Genomic DNA, 18,445 nt, shown 5'->3' with positions numbered 1-18,445 from the left:
CAGCTGAGCTTTTCTTGACAATCTCTCCTAGAAGGTCTAAGGGTACGTTTCATCAGCTGCCAAAAATGAAGAGTTCTGTGTACTAGAATTTAGATATGTGCTAAGTTTTTAACGGCTGTCTGAGCCACAAGTCATGGCTCCATTCCAGATAGAGGCTTACATGCAACAAGAATGTTTGCAACAAATACAGTTGCAAATGCACAACTTCACCCACTCCCAGAGTACTCATGGGGAGGCGCTCTCGATGGCCCTGTGTGGGAATATGGATCACAAGGCCGATGCACACGCAATTAGATGCAGCAAGGACACCTTCTGGTCAGAAACTGCCTCTGCACTTGGGTTGGGTTTCTTGTGCCTAACCAAGAACAAATACTGCAAAGACTGATTCTGACAGAATTGCTTTAGTGCTTTAAGGATACCTAGACCTTTAAGAAACTGGGAGCGGAAGTAGCTAGCTTCTTCCCTTGTTTTCATGTTTATTAATGTGTATCTCATTTCAGAAATTTGTCCCATAAATGCACAGGATAAATATTCACTTATTGCATCCTAGAAATAGAGTTCATAAAGTTTCTGATTTCACATGCTTGATCCCCAAGTATACTAATCATGTAACACCTTTTACTTGTAACATTACAAAGAATATTAGTAGTTAAGAGACCTGCTTTTAAATTGTTTATTCAATTTATACAATAGGGGAAAGGTCATAATTATTGCTTTTTTTTTTTTTTTTTTACAAACTGGTCTCTTCGCACATTCGAGCAGGAATATTATAATGTCTGTCATCTTCTGTTACCAGGGTTACCACTGGCCAAGCCTCTTCTGGCTCATTAGGATAAAGGGTGATAAATTCATCTGTGCCATACTTGTACAATCGATAAACCTGAATGGTATGCTGCAAAGCATAAGCCAAGAGAAACATTTCCACCTAGCAAAAAAAGTGACAAAATCATGTATTATTTTAAATGACGCAACTTTAAATAGCCTGATTCACCTAGATTGTATGTACACACCCACACATATCCTGACCTGGACTGAAAGCCACCCATGCAAATGAGTGCCAGCCTCAGAGTCCTCAGCCCAATTTTGTCCGTGTGTGTGCACATGTGCGTGCAAGGGGGCGGGGGGGGAGGAGGTTTTTTTTTTTTTTACATTGTTAAAAAGGTTTTTGCCCCTGCAGCACAGAAACTATGTATGAGCTTGGATTCAGTTTCTCTCTACGTTCCCTTTCCCTGTGAAAGGAATTAGTTATTGGTGGGACAATAAGAAACATGTAATGGATATTCCTGCTATCTTTTTATCCCTTAATTTCCACTGTTACCCACCATTTCTGACGATCCCTTATATTCTTCTTAGTGCGCACGCGAGTGCATGCACGCGCACACACACACACCTAGTAGCTGTTTTTAGGCTATAGGTGTGGTATAAACAGAATTTAAAGTTAAAATTAAGGAATAATCTATTTTTATAAACTCACACTCCAAGGTATTTCATATTTAGCAGGTTTATTATTAAAACAATGGCCTGCATGTTTCTTGCTAAAAGTTACACTCTTACTTCAAGGAATTCACTTACCTAATCAGAGTATTATTTCTCTTTTAGTCTATCCAGTCAGAACCACCTAGTTAATCGTGTTTGGATACCTAGTGAACTGCCAGTCCATTGGCCTATCCCTAATAGCCAATAAATGTCAGCAAAATGTTTCCTCATGGGCTTTATCACTCAAGGTCCCTCTACGCAGTATAAACACCGGCTGAGGCCCTTCCAAGGCAAACGATCATTTCCACAGCACCAGGAGCAGCCCGGCTTCTTGGCTGGTTGCCTTCTGTAGCCCAGGCACACAATGAATCTCTGAGGCCTCAGAGGTAAAATGCCAGCTTCCATCTTATACAGTCACCCATGCCAGCTCCAAATACTGTAGTAATCACGTTTTACGCATCACAATCCACGCAACGTCCACACAGCCTTTGCTCATACCCTGAAAACAAGTAACCAGCACGAGGAGCACTCTGGGAGCTGTGCTCATGCTGCGGTGAAGCGGGACAACCAAATGCATCCAGATATTAATCAAAGTCTTCTCTTTAGTTTTCACGTACACCTCTCTGCTGCATATTTAAAATAAATGGTCTCTTGTGCGATTCACTGGTAATTAAGACAAACTCTGCGCCAATATATAGAGCTGTGCGAGTGTCATGGTTTGCAGAATGAACTGCGCTGGCATAGCTAGGGTAGAATTTTGCATCAGACAAAACACTACTTTTTCCATTTTTCACATTCTAAGCGCCGGTCAAAACCATCACAGGCACCCCAGTCACAAAACTGCACTCTGAGGCCACGTTGTAAAGAGAAGGATGAATCCCCGGGAACCAAACCCAGAACGTTCAGCTCAAATGTCTCCAGCTGAAATCAGGCAACCAACCACCACAGTAGCTCCGTGGGGAAAAAGAGAGGCTGCTGAACGCTGGCCCAGGAGAATTTCTAAATTCCCTGCGACTTTGCTGGGCATGCTGGGCTCAAGGGGCCTCCACTCCCTGCTCGAGGCACCAAGGGTCAGTTCAGACTGTCCCAGATCAACATCTGCCTTGACTACGCACAGCATAAGTAGATACCAAATACAGTGGTACCTTGGCTCACAAACTTAATCCGTTCCAGGACTCTGGTCATGACCCAAATTGGTCGCGATCCAAGTTAAATTTCCCCAGAAGGTTCAATGTAAATAAGGTTAATCTGTTCTGTAACCATTTTTTTAATCAGAAAAATGTGAAGCAAAGTGACAAAGAACAACAAAGGGGCCATCTCCCCCTCCCCATCCCAAGCACAAGCACGGCCATCTCCCTGCCCGCCCCAGCACAATCGATATCGTGCCCGTCATCCCGACGTGCTGGGGGGTGGGGGAGAGACAGGCGCAATCACGGGCGCGCTGGGGGGGGGGGGGGGGGGGAGGGGGGGGAGCGGGGGGGGTGGGGGGGGGGGGGGGGGGAGATGGCCAAGATTGTGCCCGTCTTTCCTGCAGGAGCGCGCCCATGATCACGCATGTCTTCCCTGCACGAACGCAACTGCGATCGTGGCCATCTCCCCACCCAATGCCGAGTTCACAACCCACGTCAAAATTTCCATGAAATGTTTGTTTGCAGCCCTATTTGGTCGTGAACCAAGGCGTTGGTGAGCCGAGGTATCGCTGTATTACCGAAGCAAATGCATGACGAATTCAGCTTACTTGCTCAAGTCCTCCTGTGTGGCCCAGCTGATTCAAATGGTTTTCCATCAACTGGGAAGGATTGCTGGAGGTATCCCGAGCAAACAGAAGCCAGGAGAACACGGGGACCTCCTTTCCCTTCTCATTGTCTTCATACAATCTGATAGCCGTGCTTAGCATGAGAAATTTCACAGCCTCATAGAGTCTGTATTCATCATCTTCACTTTTAAAAAGCTTATCACAAGCTGCTTGTCTCTCCGAGAGGCTCTTCATTTCACTCAGATTCTTCCACTGCAAAGGCACATAAATGGCAATTAGACAAACAGAAAGCAAAAGTAATAGAGAGATACTTCATTCCACCTGGAATTCAGACATCAAAAGCCAATGCCGAATCAGCTTTCAATTGGTCAAGAAGCTGGAAGCCAAGTGAAAAGAGAACCAGAAATGTTTAAACTGACCATTCCTTTTAAGAATGAGTCAAGTTGAATTAGACTCTAGCTCTATACTCTTCTTTAGTATTTCAAATCATATTGTGATTTTGGTGATCGGCAAACATTTAAAATTAACCGATACATTAATTGGTCAGTTAAAAGGCAGACAAACCATTTCATTTTTTAAATTTGATTTAATATTTGCATACTTTCCTTCCATAAGAACAAGAACAAAAACAGCAGAGCTAACCAGATTTCTAAAAGTAAGCCTGCATACAGATTAAAAAAAGGAACATTTCTTTCCTGCCAAAGAGATGGCTAGCATGGTAAACTACGATCAACCGACAGTGGGAGGAGAAAGGGGACTTTTGGAATCAGTCTCGCCTGAGGCACAGGCCAATGATGTGATCAGAACAGTAGAAGCTGATGGGCTGGCCAAGCTTTCACCCTTACATGCTGGATGCGGCTTTTCCCTGAGGTCCACTCATGTGCTCACAAGAAAATATCCAAAAAGGTAATTTGCATGTGTAAGCCTGATCTTGCAGAATCGATGCAATCAGAATAACCATCTATCATCCAAGTCCATTCCAATACCTATCTGCTAGATTACTATATTAAAAAAAAAGTACTGCATTTACAGTACAGCTAAGCTACCAGTAATTTAAAAAAAACACTGAATTTCTCAAACCTTCATCTTCAATAGTATTAAGCATTCTTTAATTTCATCCATCAAGTTTTCCGCTTTGGTGGTCCACTTTTGTCTGAGTTGCCATTGTGTGATCCAGTCATATTTGTTCATCAGTTTCTCTGGCAGCTAACGTTTTTGGAAGAGAACAGTTAGTCTTTGCAAGAAATATGAAGACATTCCAGTGTCTAATCATAAAACATTTTATTGAAAAAATAAGCTTTGCTCCCTACAAGTACTTAACAAGTTCTTTAGGATATTGTTCAAGTAGAACAGTAACCTTTGTTGAGTGCTGTTTGAGCTAGAGGAACACCCCCAGGATCTTCTGCAATTCTTCAGATAAAAATATTTAAGAAAAAGCGAGCCTTCTACAAATGCCAGCTAAGCAACAGCTTCCACCAGTTTTTGCTACCGACGGATATATGTGCAGGAAGTCTGGAGCCTACCAGCATGATGTCCTCTCTCTGAAGCCAAACAGGAAGCTGAGTCGTCTGAGCAAGTGCTTGAAACAAGGTCGCCCTGACTGCGCAATAGTTATCTCCTCGCACTCTTCTTATTGAAATAAATTTCTGCGAAACTGCTTTGTAGCCCTGTGTTAAAAACACAAAATGCCATTAGATGCATGCAAGATATAAACTTGCAACCTTCCCCAACCTCGTGCCTTCCAGACACATTTGGACTGAAAATACCCAGAATTCCCAGCCAATGCTGGATGGGAATTCTGGGTATTTGCAGTCCAAATGTCTCTGAAGGCCACAAGGTTGGAGGAAGGCTGACATTAAGGAACCACAAAAAGAGCTGCTAATTAGTAGCTACCCAGACTTTTAAGCCAATCCTCAAAAGTTTCACCTGCAGAGCCCAACTCTAAGGACTGAGCTGCAGATGCAGCATTCAGCATTCTGAGATTTGCTGCTGAATGAATGAGCTGTCAACATGAAACTCAGTTCAGACAAACAGCTAAATTGCAGGCTTTCATCTTCAGGAAGTTCACATATTCAGTGGCAGATTGCTAAATTATAAGTTACTGAGTGACCCCATTGATGACTCCGTCCTTAAACCATAGTTTAGTTGACTAGCAATGAGCCACAGGAAGCCATGGGGTCACCCCCTCCTGCTTGGCTCTCCGTTCTGCTCAGGAGGATGAAAATGAACATTTCCACATTGTTTACTTATCCATAGGAATTTATGGAACTGTAGTTTATTCCAACTCTAGTTAGTTGAAATGAATCATGAACAAGCAATGGTTTGATATTCTGGTTAATAGCTTAAAAATCCTGCAAGAAGGAATGAAATTAAGATCCAGAGATTTGATGGCATTAGACACTATCAGAAAGGGACAGGGTGAAACTGCACTTCTCCGAATACTAGATTATCATAAAAAATAGGAGAAAATTATTATCTTCAAGCTGTAGTTGTGGGTTTCCCAGAAGCACCTGACTCACAACAGAGGGCAACAAGACACGGTGAGTATTTGCTCTAACTAGAAGGGCTATTCTTATGCCCTTAGGTCTTAACTGCAACTCCACTAGACACTAACAACCCTTTCAACAGGTAGATATTGCAGGTAACACTTTATATTTGAAGCGATTAGGCATGAAAAAAAAATCCACAGGTGTCACTTATGTTTGTTTCATGAATAAAACCCAATCCTTGACTTACTCCTGGCCAGCCCTAGTATTTTAAGGACTGAAACATTGTTTTCTAAAAGCAGGGAGGGCTGAGAACTAGAGGACTGTATTCCTCCATTCTTGACCTCTGTTGCTGAACTCTTTAGCTCCCTTAGAAATGTAAGCCTGGACCATGAGATCTCCAGCTGCGACGACTCTGCTGGGCAGTCACAGCTCCCCCCTCTGGGCAGCTGCTCTTCCTGTCTCTGCAGAACAAGTCAAGCCACCTGTGCATTCTTTTGCACATTGCACAATCAGCCCTGCGTCAGGGATGGTTCAGGTGCTACCTTTCCAGCTCTTCGCATCACACGCTTTCAGGTTGCTACCTGTCGCTCGCTTGCTTTGCCTCCCAAGGGACACTGTGGGTGTTCCAGAGGAAAAGCTTTGGAAAGGTCACCTTGCCACCTTGGAAAGACTTGTACTCTGAATTACAAATAAATAAATGAACTTAAATCTAATAGGTGAATCCTGGTAACACTTAACTTTTTTAAGGGCCGTACAGCAGCCCTCCCCAGTCTGGTACCCACCAGATGCTTCTTCCACTCCCATCAGCGCAGGCAGTGTGGCTAATGGCCTGGAATTCTGGGAACGGTAGCCCACCACTGCCCACCACTGGGCACCAGCGTGTGGAAGGTGGAATTACAGCGGAGAAAAGGCAAGTCAGACCTTTCTTATGCATCTGGCGTGGGAAGTGTTTCCTCTCCATTCCTCTTGGCAGTAGTCCATAATGTCGACCTCAGGTTCAACACTTAGCTTATTTTCTGGAAAATCTAAATTACAATTATTACAAGAGAATTACGTTTAGGCAGAACATCAGCAAGCACAGTTCTTCTGCCATAAAGCCAGTTGGCACAGATATAAACAGAAGTTCCAGATGTGCCTCTTTTCTCCACCGCAAGAACCTAACCCTGGCGTTTGCTTAAGCTTGTGAGGAAGACCCTGGGTAAGGGTGTCGGCCCTGGCAGAGCAATGGTGAACAAAGCTCCACCTGTGCTTGAGGAAGCAGGTAAAGGGGCAATCTCAGCAACCCCATCATACCTCCTGGCAAGCTGCTCCAAACAGCTGGGAAACACTGGGGCGGCCTGAGAAGTGGCACAGAGGGACGGGGACCCAGTGAGCATCACCTCCTCAGCCTCTTCTTCCAGAGCCTGGTGCTTCCCCTGAGCTGAAGGAACCCCTCGGTTCACGGCATGGCCTTCCTGGGCCCAACCGAAACAATTTAAACTTCTTCAGGTATGATTTTTCTCTCATTTCGTCCAATTTTGCATCCTGTGTGGTGTTTTCTAAGGTGTTCCCACTCATTCCCCATTGGGAAAGGTGTGTGTGTTCCACATGACCACAAGAACAGGACCGCAGTGGGACAAGACATGCAGGAAAATTCCCCTGCATTGAGAAGAGCCCTGCACCCCACTCCCCAGTGAGGAGGACAAAGGGTCTGCACGGACACATCGCTCTTATCCTGCCATGGGACCCTGGCAGCAAAGCAGGGGTGCTCCCGGGATCCTCACCTGCCTCCTTGCGGTATGTGAACTGCAGTGAAGGCGAGAGTAAGCCAGGAAGCACTATCTGATGGGAGCAGATAGGACTGAGGGCAGGAGAGACCGTCTTCTACACTGGGGTGGGCAACTTGCAGGCCAAAACATCTGGAGGGCCGGACCTCCCATGAGTCTCCACCACCACCGGCTAGTCTGGCTAAGACTGATGAAAAGCACTGGCCAAAACTTCTCAGAGGGCACAAGCTGCCTTCCTGCTCTGGATTACTATATGGATTTGTCCGTGGAAGTTCTGGACACGCCAAGCTGTCTGTGGAATGTCCACCCTGGTCACTTCCCTCGAACAATGGCACCTTTGGGACAAAATTTTACATCTCCAATCAGGAAGCTGTACTGCTGCTTTTGCTGAAGAAGCATGGAGAACTGGTTCTGTCCTCCCATAATCCATAGCTTCCCATCTCCCATAATCCTCTGGAGTTGGCAACTGCAAACGAGCCCCGAGGGGTGCTGCCCACTCTGCTGCACGCGTTATTCCGCTTCTACATCGGGGTGGGCAAACACCAGCAACGCGCCAAACACAAGTAGTGCTGAAAGGTACCTGAGGAGCCTGTCCCACACACCAGTAACACTTTCTCTCTTTCTATTTCTTCTGCATCGCGGTACATGTCCTCCTCGCTGCAACAACATTGACATACACTTCACACAGCAGCATTTCGCTAATCCACATAGACATTTCTTTCTGAGTATTATGATCATCATCGTCGTCATCATCGTTACACTGCATTTATAGGGTGGCTTTTTTCCTCTTGAGAAGAAACACACAGCTCCATGCTGTCCCCACAGCAACAGCCCTGTGAGGCAGGTGGGGCTGAGAGCCTGTGACTGGCCCAGTCGCCCAGGGAACTTCATGCTCAAGTGGGGACTAGAACCAGGGTCCCCCAGCTCCCCAACACTCCCACTGCCAATTACCATTAAGAAACAAGGCAATTTTTATCAGGTAAATGCTGTCAATGGCCCATTTATTTAAGTGACAGCAAAAGAACAGCCTTAAACAGGTTGCTAATACTCCAAAGAAGAAGTCACCCAAGAAAGTAACTTCAAAAAGGACACACCTTATTTTCTTCGGGACCATGAGGTCTTTTAACAGATTGTTGCCTCCCAGGTTAGAATGCATTTTGCTGGTGATGGCAGAACCTTTGGAATCACACAAAAAGGGGGACACAAATCACATGATATGCAAAAAGCAGTCTTACAGAGTTTATGCCACCAGAAAAACTGTCACAGGAAGGGTGCTGTGCAGGGAAGGCATCCCACCAAAGAAATGGCTTTGATCAGCGGAGAGGGAGGAGGCTGAACTCCCCTCCCCACTGCAGGCCCACCACACCCTCAAAGCTTCAGCAGGATGCTGCCCACCCCACCTTCTGGCTGTAGCCCTTGTGCTGCATCGGAGGAGATGCTGCACGAGAGGGTCTCTCTCCTGTCACGATTTCCAGGGGGCTGCTGTGCAGTGACTGGAAAAAGCACAGTGCTGTGCTTTCCATTTTATGGTCAACACTGCTATGCCTGTTGTAAAACCTGCTGTTTTAACCAGTAAACCGCTTTGTTTATATCTAGGATGAAGAAAGGTGTGGTATAGATTACCACTGCCAGTACTATCGGGCAGGATGCAGAGGTGTCCTTCCATGCGCAGAAGGCCTCTTCTGTGAGCGGAAGGACTTTTTCCTGACTCAGGACAAGAAAAGAGCATTGAAAGCCAGCCATGTACTTCTGCTGCCTCAGAGCTTTGCACAGCCCATCAATGCAAGGTACTGCGCTGTCTGGGTGACATGAAGTCTTTGCTACCTTTCGCATGGCACTTCTCAGAACAGGACAACTCTGAGAATTCTTCAGCAGGCTCCTCTCTGAATCTGACCCAGTAATAACAATAATTAGGCCAAATGAGGTGGCTATGCTTAGAGGGAGCGTCCCAGCGAGTGGAAATATGGAGGCAAAACAAAGGACAACGCTTGACAAAAGTAAACGTAGACCTACTTACTGTTGCCTGGCGTGCAAACTGCAAGGAAGCGGAGGAGGCAGGTAGAGCACCACCATCAAAATGCATGCTAAGTCATCCTACTGGGCAGGAGAAGACAGCAATCCATGATGGAGAGGGACTTGAAAAACAAAGGTAGCTTTTAGGGACTTGGCTTATCCATCTAAGCAGCCCAAGGCTCTAAACATTCCTTCTCTGTAGTGCCGCATTCACAGAAAGAAGGCTTTGGTGGAGAAGCAGTCACTGCACCTGGTCAGTGGTTCTGATATTTAAAAAGCAACAACTTAAGTCACACTGACAATCAGGTCTTACAGCATTAGCCAAAATAGCAAAATCTGGAAGCATAAGGTGCTGCATTACAAAGGTGCCAGTTTTCTGCACCACTGGTGAATTTCGGACAAGATGATAGGCTTGGGTTCGACCTTTGTACCTATTAGCAAGGCTTCAACATGCAGTTAAGAAAAATGCCACTGACATTTTAATTCCCTCCATGGTCAGGACTTTTAAAAGTCCACCTGTAATTGAAGGAGAGGCTAAAGAGTTCACTGTTCTTTTGAGGGAGCCAAAATATTAGAAAGCACAGGTTCTTTTAGGTTAGATGTTACCAGAAAGCTGTACCCAAGGAAAACACAAAAATGAGCCCCAGCAAACAAAGACACCCCACATTTATTTGAATCAGAAATGTTCTTGAGCCCAGGAGAAAAAACTCATTTCCCAAATGAAACCTGCCTGTAATATCTCCTTCCTGCTAGAACAGAAATGTCATCTGAACAGGCATAGCTCAGACTTGTATTTCCACAGGAGTTATTCACCTGTCTGAGTATCTGTCAAGCAACCTGTGCATGCTCGCTCCTGCACGTATGTAATTTGTTAGCCTAGACAGGAGAAAGGGGACTTTGGTAAAACTTGAAGAGGTTCCTTCTTGATACAAGCAACCAGGCAAGTAGCTATATACAAGCCTTATACAAGCCAACAGCTGGACATTCAGTGCCGATGGGGCATTTACAGTCCAAATAGCAGCCATTTTTTCCGGGCCTGAGTAAAAGCCTAAAAGACGGTGACATCTGTTACAACCTTCCTTTGGACTAAGTTAACACAGGTGCATAAAAACAATATTTTGACATCATAGCTTGCTGAAGGGGAAGCTGCACTTATAATTCCTTTTGTTTTTAAAATGTTGAGTAAGTACAAAATGGTACCTGTAAGACCACTATCTGGAGCCACAAAGCAGTCTTCTTCTTGTGGCAACTGTAAAGACTGCTGTCTGAGGAGACGCACTGCAGGAATGTCATTTGAAAGAACTGGAATTGCTTCCAGTGACTGTGTTCCTTATTCACATGGGACATTTCAGAACCAGGCAAGATGGCAGTAGATGTATTGTACCTTCAAATTACAATCAGTGAAGGCAAACTGGCCAAGGGGACTTTGAACCCCCCTTTTTGATAGTTCACATTTTATTATGATACTTAAAATTTGTACTGGGGGCATTGAGGGTCTTTGTACCCAGACTTGTAAGGCTTAGCCTAGAGAGATAGGCTGGGTCTCATATTAAATAGCTTTAAATAGTTTGCACACAGGAATGCCTGGGTCTCCTCCATCCTACAGCTGTTTAACTCGTACAAGCCATTAGGACGCTTACCTTGTGTCATGCATAATGGCCTATCAAAGCACCAGATATGTAGTTTTGCTGAAAATAGGTTTTAACAGTTTGCATCCTCAAACAGTGACACAACATGATAGAAAAGAAAGTCAGGTAAACCAAGGCAAATTTTAACCAGGATTTGAAATTAGGGCTTGCAGTTCTAGCTTAAGAGGCAATGTAATTAACTGTAGCCATGGTGCAGTTCTTATGTGAAAGCTGGGGTACACAACCTGCAACCTGCTAACCCCTCACTGGGACCTCCACCACCCACTGGGGTGGAAAGAAATCAGTGTTTTAAAAAATGGATTTTTAATTGGATTTTTTAAATAAATGCTTGTTGAGGAAAATGCTATCTAAATATAGTTTTCTATTTAAGCTGCATTATAGTCTCAGGGTTATTCACCATGAAACAAGGATTCATTTTATGTAGCATGAGGCTGTATATTCATACATTTTTTCTGTCTAGAGGATACTATCACAGATGCTTGGTTTTACAGTTCTCAAAATTGTGAATTTGTGTCTGTAGAGATTCACCTACCTCTTCTTCAAAGCCAAATTGTTATAAAATAAACACAGAGTTTAGAAAAAGACCTTATTCTCATTGTCCCTTTGCAAATCTATGTACACAGAATCAACCCCTTACTCTTAAGTGCTAAGTGTCAAAAAAATCCAATGAATGCAAGAAGACTGCTGGGAGTGGAATAGATCAAAAAGCTAAGTGTGAAGACAGAAGGGCAAGCAGAAAAAACAAAAGTAAAACCTTTTGAGCAGACTGCTCCACAAGTCTTTCGATCTTTAGTCTGACGTTTACCATATTCTTTCCCTGGAGGAGAAAACCTATAACGGCAGCAGGCTGTGAAAGAGACCCAGTTTGGGAATATTTTATGAAGCTGCTCTCTACCTACAGGTAAGGCAGGCATGCATGCAAGTTAAGTAGAAAACGGTGACTTAAACCTAGTCTTACTGACTAGTGATTTAAATTGTGATTTAAATCAGTTTGATTTTTTTTAAAAATCCATCCTGCCATGCACTCCCCCAATTTCTTCATATGCGCTACTCTTCCCTGGCCACAGCAAGGAACAAGGAAAGGGAGATCCGTAACAGGATTGCTGGGCTACACGCAGCTGCTCGTTCCTGAGAGAGTTTCTCATGCAGTCCCCTGGCAAAAAACCTCGTGTAGCCTTGTGTTAAAGCTTTGTTAAAGCAGACAGTGCAAGAGGGGGGAAAACCATGCAGAAAGGAGAAGGAGCTCATGTTCCCTCATTTGCAGACTACTATTTGTAGTAAGCCCACAGTATATGCACAGTGCACCATAACGTCTGATTTTGCTGGAAGAAAGATTTGGGCTAACACACGAAAGCTTGCTAATCCTTCCAGTAGGATACAGTACTAAATAAATACACCACTTCAACATTGGTTCAAATGCCAAGTGGTGGAGAAATGCTGCAACTAATAAAATAATAGCAATAAATAAAGTATGTTGTGTCTGGAAAATACAAGTCATCATCACAGTATCTGAAATAGTTTTCTTCCATAAAAGTTTGATGACGTTCACTCACTAGTCTACAGAGGATTCCATTGGGGAAAAGATGGCTGGATCAGGCAGTTTTCCTTCATTCCTGTGGTAATGGTCTTGGTGGTGACTGGACGTTTTCAAGTCCTCTGTCTCGGCCCTCTTTGCACAACTTGCACTCTCTTCCCTGGAAGGCAATGCAGGTTTCCCTTTGTGGCTGGAGCTGAAACTTGAAGTCCCTTTATCATGAGCAGTGCATTTTTCCTTTTTGCTTTTAGAAAACGATATGCTGAAAATGCTCCTTTTGGGTTTCTCTTCCACGGCAGCGCCTGCCTTCTTTGTCATTTGCTGTAACATCCCAGGACTAGGAAAAAAAGAGTGCAAAGACAAAACCTCTTTGTGAAATGTTCAAGCTTTTGAGTCTTCCACCATTACATCGATCCAGTACAGCTAAGGCGGCCGTTCGGGGCTGGACAAGGTGTTATGGAGGAAACAAGTCAAATGTTTTGTCTTGAGAGACTCCTTTGTCTGCCTCAAGAACTATTAATCCGAATTACAGCCTGCACTGTGCCTGTCAACCCTTCTCTCCCACACTTTTGTTTCCTCCCTGGAAATGCAAAGATGCATGGCTTACTGAGTTCCTGTTTTGCTGCACACACATCTACTGGACTGAGTACTGTTTGGTGGCCCTAAGTTTATCTATTAATTTCTTATGTATTTCTAGCCCTCTTTTCTTCCCACAAGAAACCCAAGGCGGCTTACATGACCCTCTTCTCTGTTTTATCCTCACAGCAACCCTGTGAGGTAGGCTGGGCTGTGAGTCAGCAACAGTCCCAACATCAGCTAGTGATCGAGAAGGCGGCAGGCAGTCCTCCAGTCCCCTGCACCCTGCCCCAACAGTTCCGCCACTGGCTCCCCAGGGATCACACCTGAGGTGGTCCGCATGGAAAGCACCTGGATTACGACCGAGTCGCAGAACTTCCATTACAAGGAAGGCCCCCAAAGGGCCTGCATGTCTCTTCCAACCTGATCAAATTCACCATTGTGCCGAAGGCAGTTCAGGGATGGAAAACTTATTAAACAAGCCGTGCCAAGCAAGAACTCTCTCCGGGCTGCTTTGCACGCCATCAATAGAATTCCACGCAACTTCACTGGCTATCTCAGAGTCCAGACCAGATCTAGACACGGAGCCTGTAGCCCACTGTGTTCTTATTCTGAAGGGACAGATTTCTAGCAGGACATGAAGAGTTACGATCATGACCTGGAAAAACACCGCAAACTTGTTTTTCACATGTCTGCCTCTTCAGAATAATATTTCTAAATGTGTTTCCTGAAGTAGAGAACGGAGAGATTCCAATAAGGACTTCTTTTCACTGCACAGAGCAGCAAGCCAAGCCGCACATTTGGGGGCGTGTGTGTTGTGGGGCAGGGTGTGCAGGAGGAGGGAGAGAAAAGGCAAGGTTCACTGAGTGAGCACAGAATCCCTGAACGGTGGAGTTGGAAGGGGCCTAATACAGCTGTCAGGTCCAACCCCCTGCTCAGTGCAGGACTCCAGGTTAAAGCATCCCTGACAGATGGCTGTGCGAAGGCCTCCAATGTGGGGGTGCCCATGAACTCCGCTTGCATGATATTGGACAGAACCGTATTGCTACAAAATTGTTTTGCATTTGCTCATCTGGAAACTTACTTAGCTATTTAGGAAGCAAACTCTCACAAGCCATTCTGTGCGGGGGATTGAGGCTTTGGGGCCACAGGTGGCTCTTTATTTTATGGCTTGCTGCTGTGGGTGCCTGTCTGGCACCCCCACCCGCAACAAGCACCGGCTTCCTGCTCTCCACCTGCTGCCGTCTCCACCTGCAGCTCCCGAACACCTGGCATATACTGTATGTGGCTTGAGCAAATCTGCCACCCCAGCTATACATCATTCAAATATTGTTCATCGCCGTCATAGTATCCATGGATTGTAGCCACCACATTCCATGTCAAGGATCAAAAAGACAGACCTCTGCTCCCACCCGCCCTGCCCTGCCCCACCCCGCCCAGTGCTTGAAATTGGATGCAAGGAACACGAGATTTGCATCGGAGAGATTTTCCATCTAGAACTACAGTAAATTGTTTCCGAGTAAAGCATTACCAAATGCTGACAGCCAGTGTGCTGTAGTAATTAGTGGGTTGGATTGCCTCTTGGGAGACCTGGAATCTAGTCCCAACTTGCCAGTCAACCTCACTGTGTGACTTTGGGCCAATCACTGACTCTCAGACTAACCTATTTTCCAGGGATGTGATAAGCATAAAATGGAGAGAAGAAAGATTATATATGCTGTACTGGGTTCCTTACAAGAGGAAAAAAGGCAGGAAACTTGTATGATAAAGAAAGAAATATAATAATGAATGAGTGAGTGAGTGAATCTGAGTGAGCATTCTTTGCAGTCAGCATACTAAAATATTCAGCCACAATATGGATTAACAAAGAGGAGACCCGGAAGTGGTGCAACAGGGATGCCATTGATGGGTTTGCTGTGCTGCTATTTCTCATATTGAGTTTCCAGCAGCAAAGGGGATGGGCTGATATAACAGGAGGCGGCAAATTAGCAAACCAACATTCTTTTGAAAGGAGTACTTGCAGCCAGTTGCATAAGTTGAGAGGGTAGCCCAGTCCTCATTTCATAGAAACACAGAAACTGAGCAAGTCAGAAGGGGTCTCCCGGGCCATCTAGTCTGACCCCTGGCTCCAGCCGGCTTTTCGAAATGCGATGAACCTGAGCGTGGATGTTGCTAGGTGCCATCAAGTCATCTCTGACTTCTGGCGACCCTGTCAGCGAATGTCCCCCCAACTGTCTTGTCCTTGACAGCCCTGCTCAATTTTTGGAAACTCAAGGCTGTGGCTCCCTTTATGGAATCGATCCATCTCACCGCTGGTTGTCTTCTTTTGCCAGTCTGAACACTCAAGATTATAACTGTGTTCCCCCTCACCAAAAAAATGGTTGGATCTTATAACTGCAGATTGTTTCGACGTTCCTCACTTCTCTGTCGCAGCTACACGTTCTCCCTAACCTTCACTTACATGGCTTCCCCCGTTCTGCACAAGCTCCTTCGCTCTCTACTTCTTCACGAGCCTATTGGCACTGCAAAGCTATGCGTGGAAAAGAATCACAGCATCCTCCCGAGCCAGGCGAGGAGACTCCTCTCTGCAGCCAGAGGACACTGTTAAATGGCACTGCACTGCCTGAGGAGCCATGCCCACGTGCAGGTGGAGACTGAAGCTATTCCAGCGTAATTCTGAGATGGGGAGACCATGCAAGGAAGAGCAGGAAGTGGCATCACTCAGTTTAACCAGTCATCGCCTCCAATGGAAAACCCTGGCAATTTTAGTTTGGGTTCGTCTATTTTTCTCCCTCTTCCTTCGAAGTTTCGAAAGTTCCCTTTGGCAAGGGAATCAGTATTCATGAAGGTTTCAAATTTAACCATACTTCCATCAGACTCAGTATTTATGGATAAACATGCACTATTATCCTATACTGAGATATTCTTTATGGTGCAATCCTATACAGGTTTACTCATTGGGTTCAGTAAAACTAACACCCAGGTAAGACTCATGGCTGAGGCATACTGGGAGATGTAGGCCTATTTCCTGTCTAAACTTGCTCATAGCACCCAACGGCCGAAGTTCACAAGCTCTTCCTGCTCCTCAAGAAAAGCAGTGCTACTGCTCAAATGCGCTAGAAGCATTATTAGAATTAAATTTGATGAAGATCATTAAGGAAAAAAAATCCAATTGATCCCCTATAGATTGTCAAAGCGGGAGATCCCTTTGTTAAGAGCAGTATTCAGGGATGAGACACTGGGGGCTTCCTACCTGTATGCAATTACAGGTAACCAATCTACCATAGGTACCACTTAACTCAGAAATCCTCCATTAGTAAAGATTTCTCAGCTTGTGTATGAACCACAGAACAGATGCCTATACTTGTCAAGTGTACACAATAAAAGTGATACCTAGGCAAGAAATTCATCATACAGAAAGCAGCCTTTATTCCTGCTACAATAAGTCCAGAAAACAAGTTATGACTGACATTTAAGCTCAAATATGTCTATAGGGGCCAGTCAGACAAAGAATGCATTCTTTCTCTCCACAGCCTTTCTACAGAGAAGAGGGTGGGAAAGAGTCCAGCTGCAAAGATTGCATATCAGCTCTTGAAAATTGTAAGCTGGGAAGCAAATCTGGCAAAAGGAACTGGGGAAGTTAACGTGCTCAAAGTATCCCTTCTATCTACACATTAACACTATTTTTTTCAACCAGCTCAACAGATATTGAAGGGCATCCCTTCTTAAATTAATCTAAGTTTTTATATTTATTTATTTATTTATTAAATTTTTATACAACCCAATAGCTGAAGCTCTCTCAGTGGTTCATAATGAGTTAAAACCAATTTAAAACATAAAATACAGTACAAATATTTAAATATTTAAGACAAGAGTATAAAATAGAAAATGAAAACTGGAGAAAAACCTTGCAGCTCCTACATGATCATCCAAACCATCAGCCAGAAAGAAACATAGGCAAAATTTAAGCTTTCTTTGTAAGCTGTTAGTCCTGGATAAGAAGCAGGACTTACCTTTCGTGGAGGGCCGGCTCTTGGCTACTGCTTAATTTGCATCGCTTGGTGCTGTCTGTAAGCACTGGGCCACCAGCACTAATGCGAACTGGTCTTTCTGGACCAGCTCTTTGCCCAGGTGGCTTGTTCTCTGCTCCTCCAGTAGCCAGGGCAGCTTTTCCATCATCCCGTGGCACGAAAAATAGGTCCTCCTTATCTGTGATCATCTCTGCAGGGCAGAAAAAGTCACTGATAGACTCAAGCAGCGAAACGGAGGGGAAGTGCAAGGGAAGCAACCCTCGGAGGGGTAGAGGAAGTTTCAAGGTTTTGAGTAATGCGTGAAGAACGATTTTGAGGAAATTTGTCAAATACTTTCCTACAAAGCACTGCGAGGCGGGGGACAAGCGGTGCTATTGCCATAGTTAAAAACAAGTGAATCCGGCTGCTCAGAGCTGCAAGCAAAGTGATGGAGGGGGCGGGGGGGGGGGGGCGTGTGTCAGGTCCAAACCCGCCCAGGGCTCCGGATCGCTCACGGCGGCAACCTCACCTCTCTTTACTCGGGAGGAAGCCCCAGTGCGGTCCGCTCAGCTTAGCTGCCAGCATGTTTAGGCAAGCGGCGCTGAAGGGGACTTTCTACCAGAAGTCGCGACCCTTGGAAGCCCAGCGTCGGGATTCGGGCTTTTGCGCCCCTGCAGCCCTGCGCGCCCTCGGCATCTGACGCAAGCGGGCTTCCTCCCGAGCAGACACACCTACACCCGGGCACGGGCCGCCACATGCACGATGGGTCTTTTCAGGACTTGAAGCGCGACAGAGATGAGTCAAGGGACTAAGTACAGAACCGTAAAAAATACCTGCATCGTAGCAGTCACTGCACTGTTGCTCGATGCTCCAGAGCAGGAAAAGAGCGGAGTGAATTTTTTAAGTCCCACTTTGGCTTCCGTGTGTTCTCCATAGACTTGTAGTATGTAGCTGCTACCGAGAGAGTCACCTTCCGAGTTCAATTTGGACAACTTTTTTTGTCTTTGCCCTCCTCCTCCTCTTCCTCCTCCCCCCAACAGGGGAAAGTGTGAGCTAAGATAGAAAAAGTGAAGAACTCCAGATTATTAAGCCTAGATGTGATAGGGCAGCCATGCTTCGCCCTTCCTCAAGGCTTGCTCTTCCCAACTCGGACCTTGCTAACCCGGGCGGGATTAA

At 45.4% G+C, this 18,445-nt stretch overlaps 1 protein-coding gene across 3 annotated transcripts; it reads right to left on the bottom strand.

The window, feature by feature from the left end:
• Positions 1 to 659: 659 nt before the first annotated feature.
• Positions 660 to 18,244, bottom strand: OTULIN (OTU deubiquitinase with linear linkage specificity). Of its 3 annotated transcripts, none has more exons than XM_044442930.1 (9): positions 18,103 to 18,244; positions 17,273 to 17,480; positions 12,703 to 13,020; positions 8,068 to 8,144; positions 6,643 to 6,746; positions 4,756 to 4,899; positions 4,313 to 4,438; positions 3,215 to 3,484; positions 660 to 925 (listed from the first exon to the last, which is right to left on the bottom strand). In XM_044442930.1, the coding sequence occupies exons 2-9, from the start codon at positions 17,476 to 17,478 to the stop codon at positions 731 to 733; spliced, it is 1,440 nt and encodes a 479-aa protein (XP_044298865.1). In that variant the 5' UTR covers positions 17,479 to 17,480; positions 18,103 to 18,244; the 3' UTR covers positions 660 to 730. The 3 variants fall into 3 exon arrangements, with proteins under 3 accessions (XP_044298865.1, XP_044298866.1, XP_044298867.1); XM_044442931.1 differs by lacking the exon at positions 18,103 to 18,244 and adding an exon at positions 17,799 to 17,940; XM_044442932.1 differs by lacking the exons at positions 17,273 to 17,480; positions 18,103 to 18,244 and adding exons at positions 8,582 to 8,663; positions 9,505 to 9,622 and having other exon boundaries at positions 12,703 to 12,819.
• Between the last annotated feature and the right edge of the window lie 201 nt (positions 18,245 to 18,445).

Source organism: Varanus komodoensis, unplaced genomic scaffold, assembly GCF_004798865.1.
Source record: "Varanus komodoensis strain SLA01 unplaced genomic scaffold, ASM479886v1 scaffold40, whole genome shotgun sequence".
Taxonomy (NCBI): Eukaryota; Metazoa; Chordata; class Lepidosauria; order Squamata; family Varanidae; genus Varanus; species Varanus komodoensis.
Note: the sequence above shows the minus strand (reverse complement) of the source record. Positions and strands in the feature narration are given on the sequence as shown.

Coding starts and splice junctions, on each gene's coding strand:
- OTULIN (XM_044442930.1), bottom strand. CDS start 17,478: ATGATCACAGATAAGGAGGACCTATTTTTCGTGCCACGGGATGATGGA. Junction 4,900..6,642: donor ACGCCAGATGCATAAGAAAG/GTCTGACTTGCC, acceptor TTTTTAACACAG/GGCTACAAAGCAGTTTCGCA. Junction 3,485..4,312: donor TAATACTATTGAAGATGAAG/GTTTGAGAAATT, acceptor GTGCCTTTGCAG/TGGAAGAATCTGAGTGAAAT.